The sequence below is a fragment of the Cygnus olor genome, chromosome 2, assembly GCF_009769625.2.
Source record: "Cygnus olor isolate bCygOlo1 chromosome 2, bCygOlo1.pri.v2, whole genome shotgun sequence".
NCBI lineage: Eukaryota > Metazoa > Chordata > Aves > Anseriformes > Anatidae > Cygnus > Cygnus olor.
In genome coordinates this window covers 119,420,460-119,432,341 of record NC_049170.1, presented here as the reverse complement: position 1 = coordinate 119,432,341, position 11,882 = coordinate 119,420,460, and the positions used below count along the sequence as shown (strand labels likewise).

Sequence of the window (11,882 nt, the reverse complement as noted above, 5' to 3'; positions counted from 1 at the left end):
CAGCAGGCAGTGCCTGAACAGCCTGATGCGTATCAGGATGAATAAGAACCATTCACTCTTTAGCCATAACCCAGATTTAATTTGGCGATGAAGGCGTCTGATCTGACAGGGACAAATGAGTTCTGTCTAACGATGCTCTTTGTCATATTTGTGTTTTCGCTCTTTCCCATGACTATTTTATATTGACTGACTGATGAATATTGGGACTTCCCTTTATCCCTGACCTCTACAGAACATCAGAAAAGCGATTTTTATAAGAATCGAACCATAAACTGAGGCTGAAGGGGGCTGAGAGGGGCTGAGGAGAGGGCGGTCGCCCCTTCCCCTGAGCGCCCCCCACGGCCGCGCCCCGCTCCGCCGCCCAACGACCGCGCCTCAGCGCCCCCCCGCCTCTCCCGCCGTCCCTGCGACCGGGGAGGGGGCGGACCGTGCCCGCCCCGCGCCCCGCCTCGCCGCTGCTGGCCGGCGCCCCGCTGGCCGCCCGGCAGCGCCGTGCATGTGCGGCAACAACATGTCGGCGCCGCTGCCCGCCATCGTCCCGGCCGCCAGGAAGGCGACGGCCGCCGTGAGTGCGGGCGGGGGCAGCGGGGCGGGCTGGGCTGGCAGGCAGGCGGCTCCCTCTCCCTCTCCCCCTCTCCCTCCGTCCTTCCCCGCTTTGTTCTCGGCCCCGGGGAAGGTCGGCGGGGTCGGGCGGCCGGGTTGACCGTGCGGCCCGGGGAGCCCCGGGCAGGGCCGGGCCCCGGCAGCTCCCTCATGGCGGATGGGGCTGGGGGGGGCGCTCGTCATTAGGGCTCTAACGCCGCTCTGGTTCTCTTTTCCAGGTGATTTTTCTTCACGGATTGGGGGATACCGGGTGTGTATGCCGGTCTGGTAGCGCGGGCGCGGTAGGGGTTGTGTTTGGGTGCGACTTGAAGGGATTTAAACTTCTTTTTGTGGTTGTTTTACCCGTAATTTCACGTATGCTGCAACAACGCTGGCAACCATTTACTGTAAATATCCAGAATGAACCTCAAAAGCTTTCTCTTCTGTCTCTTTCAAACATGTAGTTTGGTCTGAATGGGACACTTTTGGATTCAAATTTGGTGGAAAAAGAAGCCCCGTGCCTTTCTGACGTTTCTCTTTCCGGAGAGTAGTTCCTGGTCATTCCTGTGTTTGTCTAAATTTAGAAGATTTTTTATTTCTGGTTTGGTAGTAGGTGCAGTTAGTTCACGGGTTCTTCTTCAGTATGTGACACTAAAATCAAGAAAGCCTGAATTTTAACGCCTCAAAGCAAACTCCTAGGCAGTCACCTACTGCCTACAGATTTCTCTGTCTGATATATGGTTTTAACGCTCTTGGAAGAAAAAACCAAAAACCACCACCACCAATAAAAACCCCCACCCTGAGCAACAACCAGACTGTGAAATAAAATACCTTGTTTCCTTTGCCCCTGGAAATTCCATGGAATGGAAATAAGAAGAGCAGGGAATCCTTGGGAGGAGTCTAGGAGTGGTGTAATGTTCCTGTTTGAAGCTTGTGTGTGGCAGGGTACAAGCATGCATTCATTCTTCTCTAGTATTAAAGCCATTGAATTAAGATGCTATTGAAACTTTTTAACATGCTGTTGAAACTCTTTTTTGTTTTTCTAGAAGATTTTAAAGGAATAAGCACCTAGGTACTGGAAATAATTACTGTGAATGCTGTGTCTGTTGTACTCCTTTATGGACAAAACTACATAGTATTTTTTTGAAGAACTCCATTTTTGTTACACAGAACTTCAATGTCATCTCTAGGTTGAAATTGACAGTGTTTAAGAAGTAAGCTTTTTTAAAAGAAAAAAAGGCCAGTCAGCTGTCATAACTGAAACTTATGTAACTTGGACACTCAGTAACTTGAAAAGAGTTAAGTCCATGCATTTGGCAATATTTTACAAGTGGAGATGTTTGCTCTCATTTATTGTGCTGACTGGTAATTCGTCACCGTGTTTGAATTATCCCTCTTCCTCTCTGCTGGTAGGACGCAGCTGAGGCCGCAGTTACTTCCTGCATCTTGGCACCAAATGTTCAGCAAGTGGTTGCAGAATCTTCTGGGTCTTCCGGATTAGAGCCCTTGCGAATGGGGTTGATGTTTCTGGCAAGGGGAGAAAAATGAAAAATTTGCTCCTTAACATGGTTTTCCTCATACAAATGTGACATTTCTGTTTTAGTTACAAAGCTGCCACACAGTCTTCAGCTTGCAAATGCTCTGAGTGTACCAGAATGTACTCCTGAAGTTGTAACACCTCTGTGGAAATAGGGTGACTTGCTGTTTTATTCCTCTAGTCCGCTGCAGATTAGATTAGCTAAAGCTGCCTTGAACACACTGCCATTTTTTCCCCAAAAAAGCCATAGGACATAAAAAAGAATTGTTTGAAGAGACAGATTAAAGATTTTCAAAATTATCACAGTTTAAACTGACCTGTGTTTTTTTCATGTGAATTTTTAAATTACTGAATTCAGTTTACCAACTTTCGTTTTCTTACTCTGAGATGTCTGACATGTTAGAGGTTGTTCTTTCATTTCTATATAAGTGGCACAAGGATTTGTACATACTCATTATAATCTGAAGAAAATGTGCAACATGGAGGATTGTTCTAAAGAGTGTAAATGTGTATACAATGCAGTTTTTCAAATTTGTCACATTAATCTTCATACTTGGCTAAAGGAAAAAAGTTCCCAAATTCTTATCTAACTAGTTCTTCTCATTCGTATATCTCCTTTAGATTCTTACTTGGTATTTTGTACTTTATTGAACATACTATGCAAGTAAGATCACCCACTATTGGTTACTAGTATATGTAAAAGTATTGGTAGGAAGAAGGTTGACATGCACAGCCAGAGCTTCAAATGCCCACGCTCTCTGTGTGTTTGAAACCTCTTTACCTTTATGTCACATACATTGACTTCTTAGGATGATACTAAAATTAAAACGAAGATGATGTTATGGCTTGTCTGCTGTTGGACAGGTTAGTGCAGCTATGTCACTGATGAATTTGTTACAGATGTGTTCTGCTTAGAATCAACTTTCTGTTACCTAGTTTACTGCATGAGTTGGGAATACTGGAAAATGAGAAAAATCAGGAAATAAGGAAATACGGGTACTGCTAAATGTTTGGGAAGGCTGCGTGGATTCAGGTTTGGGTCCAGTATAGTTCAAGTCTAGATGAGCCCTGGCACGAGTCTTGCAGAGCTCTTTATTTAAATTACAAGTTCCAGTTTCCTGGTTTGTAGAAGCTTGACGGCTCATGTCCTATGCAAATCCCAGGCTCTGTGCACTCATGCAGCACATGCTTGAGATTTGAAAATCCTACCTGGGATGTGGAGTGTTGTTCAGGACTGCCTGAATCTGAGAGCGTTCCAGTTAAGCCAAAGTTAATATGTTTGATTCGGTTAGGTGACTCCATAAGGAGCTAGGTTAGGTGTCAATTTGCTACTCTCCCACACCAAGAGATGTGATTCAGAAATGGCAAAGCTGCCTGTGAAAAAAGCTTCCCTAGCTCTACAGCAGCAGCACAGCAGCCTGCGGGCTAGCACTGAGTCCAGAAGCAGCACATACCTGTGCTTGTATGTTGCAGTGCTGAAGTTGTTAAACCCTGCCAGGTGAGGAGCAGGCTCTGCATAGTGCTAGAGTGGCATTTCTGCAGCAGTGTCACAGCTCTGGTACTCAAATTAGTTAGTGTCCCTGGTTGTATATATGCAACAAATACTCAGAGGCAGAATAAACCTTTTAAATTCAGTAATATATCCATAGTATGTTGTACTACGTGTAATTTTTTTCTAGAAATATTGACCTAATTCAGCATATCTCATACTTGCTCTGTGCTGTTGCAGCAACATAGAAGAGCTAAGCTAAAACATAAATGACGTTTAACATACTTTTTTTTGTTGTTGTTAACAGGCATGGGTGGTCAGAAGCACTTGCAGGTATCAAAAGCCCCCATGTAAAATACATTTGCCCACATGCGTAAGTTTGTAACTTTTATTGTTTTACCTTTTCTGTAGAGTTAGATCGTAAGATGCTTGCACAGATGATGAAGTCAAATGCGATTTGTATGTCTCCACTTTTCTTTTTTAACTAAAAACATTTAAAATAATTCTGATGCTGTTATTTTTAGGAACTGCTGGGTTATTTACTTTAGGACAAAATTGCATTTTTATTCATATTTTCCTTTTGTTACTAATTCAGACTGAAAAAATATTTGGACAGCTTTATGTATAAAGTAGGATTGTTTTTGACTTTATGCTTTCACTGGGTTGAGTGAAATGACCCCTCCTCCACGGTCATTTTTTAAAAGCCATTCTGAACAAGGAGTAATTTTCTGTATTTTACTGACCTTTAGAAATACTTCGCATTATGTAAATGCAAATCTTAAACTCAAGTGTGTGTACAGAAGATGCAATTTGCATGTGATGTACAGCACATTTCAAAGATTAACAGGATATTCTTATTCATATTTTCAGCAGATAATGCAATTTGAGAAGTGAAATACTTCTGAGCAGGGTCAGGAGTCAGTAAATAAAGCATTAAGATCTATCTGTCTATTTACTGAACTTATTTTAACACAAAATTCAGGTTGTCTTCTGCCCTAACAGTCTTAGGAGATAGGGAGCAGGAGTGATAGGGAGGATAGGTAAATGATATTTTGGTGTGTATCAGTTGATTGCTGGGCTGTGAATTATTTATTTTACCGAATGACGACGCTTTACTGAGCTGTTCCAAAAGGGCTCAGCAGTCTCTGCTGTTCTCTTCACTTGCCCTTTGTCATCTTTTAGTCTTCCGCACAGAATTTACTGTCCTCCATTTCAGTAGATTAAAACTGCAGCCAGTATTGATCCCTGGCATGAAGTTGTCTGAGATGATGCCGTGCAGCAGCACAAGGGTGGGAAGGAGCCTTGCAGTGGAGGCAGGCGTTGTTAAGTAGGTTCTCCTGTTGAGAGAAGCAGATATGGCCAGACTCGGCCTGTTGTGCTGCATTTCGCTGGTTCTGTAGGTTTGCTGCTGTGTAAGGTACCTTCATCCACTGAGAATGTATGTGGAACTGCAAGAAATATTTAGAAATAATTACAAGGCATATATATGTGTGGATTTTACGTGTGTATGTATACATATATAAAGCAGCCCATCAGCGTTTTGCCTCCTTTCCGTTGAGGGTGATAAGTCAGCCCTGAATAATAAACGCTTGGAGTGACTAATTTCAAGGGAGATTTCTTGAAGAGATGCTACAGGGTAGCTAATGTTAATTATGGTTTAAAAGTAAGACAGAATTAGAGATATGTCATTTAATGACGTAACTGCATCTGTATTATCAAATTGCAGTGTATGCCTTCCTTATGTCACTTTTGTCCATTCTTACTTTTAGGCCAGTTATGCCAGTTTCTTTAAACATGAACATGGCTATGCCATCGTGGTAAGTACTTTGTTAAACTGCAGACAGTTCTTGAGGTTTAAGCTCATTGTTCTTTATTAAAAATCCTGAACAACCTAAATGGCTAGTTTTAATTGGATGTAAGTATCGATTTTTTTTGGTTCAGTTTCGTTTTATAAAAAGGCTCTCATGAGTACACTTAATTCCCTGTGTGGTAGTGGTTACTCCTCAGGACTAACTTGCATGTCTTAAGAAAACAACCAAAAAACATTCTATCTTACAAGTATAATTTATAGTCTGTATTGTGTTTAGTCAACAGTAGTGGAGATTTGGAATGAAAATACTATTGCTACTAAGTGAGCAATATTTGGTGTGTCAGTAGAACATCTAGAAAATTTAGAACATCCATTCTGAATAGAAAGCGGAAAAAACTTTGATAGATTTCAATGGTCTTAAACCAGTCCTTGTTTGATTTTTTTAAAATTTTTTTCTCAAGTAACTTGTGTTTGCTTTTGTGTATTTCTCCAATCAGTATTTTAATTTTGTACATAAAACTGTTAAATTGTACACAAAATTGTTAAATCTGCAGCAACAGAGGAGTGGCCAGCAGGTCAAGGGAGGTGATTGGAGGAAATTTTTCACTCAGAGGGTGGTGAGGCACTGGCACAGGTTGCCCAGAGAGGTTGTGAATGCCCCATCTCTGGAAGGTGTTCAAGGCCAGGTTGGATGAGGCCCTGAGCAACCTGGTCTGGTGGGTGGCATCCCTGTCCATGGCAGAGGGGTTGGAACTGGATGGTCTTTGAGGTCCCTTCCAAGCCAAGCCATTCTGTGATGATTCAGTGATTCTATGAAATTGAAATGACTGCTGATATTTTTGGAGCAAAAGCAAAATTGAGCTGCTGAACCTGCAGTAAATTACAGAAGGTAGCAAAACTCTGAACAACTTTGACTAGATCTAACATTTTATCTACATCCACAGATTGTCCATGATTTCTTGTGAACTATGGACGATTCTTAGGAAATAAGTCAACTAACAAGCATTTTAGTTTGGAAAATATCTCAGTTTTACTATTTGTGTTTTAAGGAAGTGGAATGGATGCTCTAATGAGTAATGCTCTTGTTGATATTTTTGTAAGGTTTGATATCATTGGACTTTCTCCAGATTCACAAGAAGATGAAGCTGGGATCAAGCAGGCAGCAGAGAATGGTATGTTTAGGAACGCTTTTTAGGTCTTAAAAGTACTTCTTTGTATTCTGAAACTGATCATTAGTCTGAAACAGTCTACTGATTCACAAAGTCAAAATCATTGGGGAAGGTAATACGATGTGTTGCATTACTGCTGATTTGAGTTTAGCTAACTGCATTTTTTTTTTAAACTTCATGAGTGAGTAGGTAGTTCATAAGTATAAACACTTCATACACTTCATATTCTCGATGATAAAATGTACGTGGGAGCTAGTATGCTGGTTTTTTTGTTATTTTTAAGAGCCTCTGGATAGCATAGCAAGTTGGAACAGTCTTCCACTTGTGCTGCTGGGTAGTTAGAAGAGGATACTATCTCCCTAGCAGGGAAACTTTTGCAAGACTTCCTTGCACATTTTCCTCTTTGGAAATTGTATAGTGGCACTGGAATTTTTTATCATGTCCTAGATTTTTTGATACTTTTTAATGCAAAGCAGATGAAATTTTCCTTTTGTTAGCTTTCTGTTGGCATCAGGGAGATGGTCTCACTCATAGACTTTCTACAGAGTGGAATGCATTTTAACTACTGGCCTTTATTTATGTTGCAGTTAAAGCACTGATAGATCAAGAAGTAAAGAATGGGATTCCTTCTAATCGAATTATTCTGGGAGGCTTTTCTCAGGTGAGGTATGGTTGGAAAGAACTGTGTCTTTTTCAAGGGAAATAATCTAGCTATCCTAATGTGGGAAATCCAGACTTGAACTGAAAAGCTGATGTTAGGTGTTTCTGAAATTTTAAGGAGTCAGTTTCTCTTTGCCTGAAAAAATGAAGTTGTTCGTGTTAAGCAAATCATTACTGTTCACTGAAAAATGAACATGTGGAAAAAAGCTACTAAAATGGATAGTCTATTTGAAGTCTTCTGTAGCGTTGCCTGAAAATCTTTTTTCTTGAACATCTTGCTAGTCTTTTTAATTTAACTTTAGTTTGGTAGATATTTCATAGTCTGGATTTGTTTGGGAAATATATTTCGACCATTGTGGCTTGTAAAATATCATAATAGGCCAATGCCCTATAGACCAGTTGGGTCTATATGCCAACTGTCTGTGTGAAAGTGAATTAAAATATTAAAGTAATGATGATATTATCGTGAGTGGTAGTAATTTATTTCATGTCTAGCTTTCAAGTCTAACTTTCAGCTGTTAGTTATGGTAAATTTGCTGTTTTAGTTGTGAATTGATCACATGGACTTGGAGGTGGGGGAAAATACAATAAATGATGTATAGGAACACTTGGTATTGGTTTTAGTATTGGTTCTAAGGAAGAATAAATTGGAATGGAAAGAGTTCTTTAAAGGAGAAACTGACAATCTTGAAACAAACATTAAAAGGAACATTACCTTCAGCATACTAATACTAATATTTTTGTCTTAGGGAGGTGCTTTATCATTGTATACAGCTCTTACAACACAACAAAAATTAGCAGGTGTCGTAGCCCTCAGCTGTTGGCTTCCTCTGCGAACTTCCTTTGTTCAGGTATTTATGTTTCTTTCTTAAGGTGTTCTGCACTTGTGAAATTAGTATATCTGAAGGTTGTATCTTGTGCAGGAATTAGTGGCCATCATTACCGAGTATTGGCTGCAGTGAGATAGCTCGGAATTTTTTAAAATAGGGCACTGCAGTTTTAGAGTTTGGCAAGTTGGGAAAATAAGGAAGAACTCAGTAACTACCTCTGCTTAAAATGACATTCAGAGGAAACTTACAGAATATGGCAAGATTTTCCTTGGAGATGAATTTTCTATTTGCCACTAGTTCCATCTGCAAGTCTTATTAAAGACTAGGTATTTAAACAAAGTATCGGTTTGTTTTACTAGTCCAGAAATCACATTTTTTTTGAAGAACTTTTCTGAAATGAGTGCCAAAATCTTACATGCAGGTGTGTTTTTCTTGTTTTTTTTTGTTGTTAAATTTAATGGATGGTCAGGCATAGAATGTATTTCATGGGGAACTTGCACGCTATTGATTATGTTCTTCCTTGAGAATTCAGCTTACTTTGTCACGCCACAGGGAGTAATACCCTGGGGTAATTTTATCTCAAATATGTTAGTTTTACTTCATTTACTGTCTGCTTCTTCTCTTCCCCCCCTTTAAATCTCACCCCGGACAGGGCGCTATCAGTGGTGTCAACAAGGAGATTCCCGTTCTTCAGTGCCATGGGGACTGTGACCCACTTGTTCCTTTAATGTTCGGTTCTCTTACTGTTGAGAAGCTAAAGAGTATGATAAATCCAGCCAATGTAACCTTCAGGACTTACTCTGGCATGATGCATAGCTCATGTAATGAGGTAATTTTCTTAATGTACAATGTTGTAGTTGTGTGGTTTATTTTTCCCTCCAAACAATTTTTTGTTTGTTTTATTTTTTATTTTTAATTAAAAGTGCATGGTGCTGTTGACTTATTTTACTGAATAAGTTAATGCCTGGCTGAAAAAAACATCCAAGGGAAAAGTTTATATGACTAGTGGGGATTCCATCAGAAGACTTTATTTTTGGGTCTAGGCTAGTTGGTCTATAAAATACTTTTTTTTCTTAATTTTTATTGCTCACTTATTAAAATAATCACCACTTTGGAATGCAGATTGAATTCTCACAGCATCAATACAACTTGGCATTCTGGGGAGAAGTGCACGTTTTGTGGATGGTTTTGGAGACATCAGAGGAACATGGAGGGGGGTGTCGCAATTTTGAAAGAGGCAGCCTCAAAATCTGTGTTTATGGTTCTGGCTCAGAGAGCAGTTGAGCTGATGTAAGGGCTTGCTGCTGCCAGAAGGGGGTAGACTAGTTCCCTCCGCTCATGACCTTGTGGCCCTCTCTTCCTGCACTGGCTCTGGAGCTGATCAGAAACTTCTTTGAACCATCTGAATTTGCTAAAATGGTAAAAGCTGCTGGCTGAAGTTTTGCTGCCTTAGTGAGCTGAAGCATCTGAACCCGCACAATGGTAGGAGCAAAAAACAGAATAGGCAGCAACGAACAGGTCTTCCATTTTTCAGTGACTTTGTAAATTTGGATTGCTGCATCTCTTTGGAACATTTATGCAGTTTAATTACATTTAGACAGTAATAGCATTGGGTTGTCATGCAAATATGTGTGTTCTTTCTTACGACAATTAGTACTTTGTGATGTGTTGTTTTTTTTTTAATTTTTGGGGGGGTCATAACTTAATGCATTTTCTAAACTTGCATAAAGTGCTACCGTCATATACTCCTACTGTGTATTCCTATGAAGGAGCTTCTCTGGTTTAAAAGAAAAAAAAAACAAAAATTAAATTATTTCTTATGTGGATTGGTTTCCCAGTCTATTTCACAGTGTTGCTTTTCCTTCCTTAAGGAAGGAAATATCATGAAGGTAAAATTGTTTGGCTAGGAAGAGATGCTGCTGGGTTTTTGCACCACTGTTAACTTGCCAAGGTTTAAAGTATGCATGAACCTACAGCCTTAGCTACATTCAAATCCAGTCCATCCTCAGCCTGGTGCTGTTCACATTACTTGATTAATATGTAGCTTGCCTGTTCAACCTCACAGAGAAAAAAGGTGGCCTTTGTTCTTTTTCTTTCTCTTCTGAGCAAAGATATATCTAGTGCATTGAAGTTACCTGCTTTGATTTGCAGTGTGCAAAGTGGTAAAAACATATCAAGTAACTAATTGAATATTCAATATTTCTAGCCCAGCTGCTCACAATAACTGAATTTTTGAAACCTTATTTAGTGTAGCTGAACACATATTAGTAGTGAACTTCAACTAATACATACCTTTCTCTTTGAACAGGAGATGATGGATGTAAAACAGTTCATAGACAAACATCTACCTCCCGTAGACTGAAATGATACGTGAGAAGCCTTCTACATAAAAAACACCAGCATCAACTGTGGTAGAGCGTTAATCTTTTCACATGCCTGATAGGAAGCATTACTTCTGTACCTACAGTGTTACTACTGTGTTGCAAATTTATACTTAGGACAAGGATTAAATAATACACGAGAAATGCGAGAAATGATAATCTTTTTAGTATTGATCATCCACTGATGAAATTGTAAGAATGAGGCAGCTAGGTAACAATGATAGATTGTAAACTGAGCATACTATTTTAAGACGTCTGACTTTTGATTGCAAAATTTTGAACCGTTTGTACAAGTAATTAAAGACTAAATTTAAGTGGACAGCATAAATGTGACCAGTTTAGTATGTTTGAGACACGTTTGTTCTTAATACTCTTTGAAAATAAATTGAAACATTTTGTTTATATAATGGATGCATAAAGTACACAACAAGTGTTGTATAAAAGTATGTAACAGTGGGCATATGGTGGTAGAATAAATGTTACTGAGGACAAAGCTTTAAATGTTAAGCATTAATTCTTACTCCAGATAGAAGGGTTGTCCTCCTAGAAAGACTGTTAGTCAGTAGAGGTATATCCTGTATTTGAAACACGACAATTTTTAACTGTTTTCATACAAGCAGATACTGATAATTATATCATTATAAAGGGACTCAGTACTTGTTACACCATCACTCATTGCTGTCTTGTTGCCAGTTGTTTTAGATTACTATAAAATTATGTCAAATACTGACTTGGAACAGAATTCTGAAGAAGTGCATAAGGTTAATATGAGTTTCATTTAAAAATTCATGTTTCATATTGAACATTCATCTTATGCTTTAATCATTGTAGCTTTCATTTATGTAGAAATGTTCATGATGTATTTTACATGAGCGATTCCAGCATACAGTTTTGATTTTTCTGTCTGCTTTGGAGTAACAGACTGAAAACAGTGCAGCCATGTAGTTTCTATTTTTGTGTATTGTTGAAGTCTCATTTGTAACATAGACATTGACTAGTTTAGATTCTCTTTTGTGGAACTACAAGTGGAACTGAGATAACTTTAAATTGTTATTGTCTGATACTTTCTTTTATTTCATTTTGAAACTTGAGATTTTTCTGAAAAAGAAAACAGAATTTTATTTTCAAATATATGATTGTATATTTCCCTAGATCCATGTAGCCTAAGAATATGGAGACCTACTACAGGGAAAAAAATCTTCAAGATACAGAATGTCTCTTCTTTCAGAAGCATAAAATTCTAGAACACACTGGATTACAGAAATCAGTGCATGCTTTTCGTAGTTAAGAGCTGTAATTCACTTTCTGGAAATAGCTGTTTTTCTGTAGCATTTAGAGGCCATCACCATACTAGGGATATTTAAAAAATACGCTATGCTTTTTGCTACATAATAAGCTGCTTAACAATGTTCTATACTGAAATA

General features: G+C 39.0%; 1 protein-coding gene across 2 annotated transcripts; it reads left to right on the top strand.

Moving 5' to 3' along the window:
* The first annotated feature begins 282 nt into the window (after nucleotides 1–282).
* On the top strand, nucleotides 283–10,951 carry LYPLA1 (lysophospholipase 1). Of its 2 annotated transcripts, XM_040550438.1 has the most exons (9): nucleotides 283–565; nucleotides 822–853; nucleotides 3,916–3,981; nucleotides 5,378–5,425; nucleotides 6,520–6,590; nucleotides 7,175–7,248; nucleotides 7,997–8,098; nucleotides 8,730–8,906; nucleotides 10,386–10,951. In XM_040550438.1, the coding sequence occupies exons 1-9, from the start codon at nucleotides 497–499 to the stop codon at nucleotides 10,437–10,439; spliced, it is 693 nt and encodes a 230-aa protein (XP_040406372.1). In that variant the 5' UTR covers nucleotides 283–496; the 3' UTR covers nucleotides 10,440–10,951. The 2 variants fall into 2 exon arrangements, with proteins under 2 accessions (XP_040406372.1, XP_040406373.1); XM_040550439.1 differs by lacking the exons at nucleotides 283–565; nucleotides 822–853; nucleotides 3,916–3,981 and adding an exon at nucleotides 4,050–4,067.
* Nucleotides 10,952–11,882: the final 931 nt, after the last annotated feature.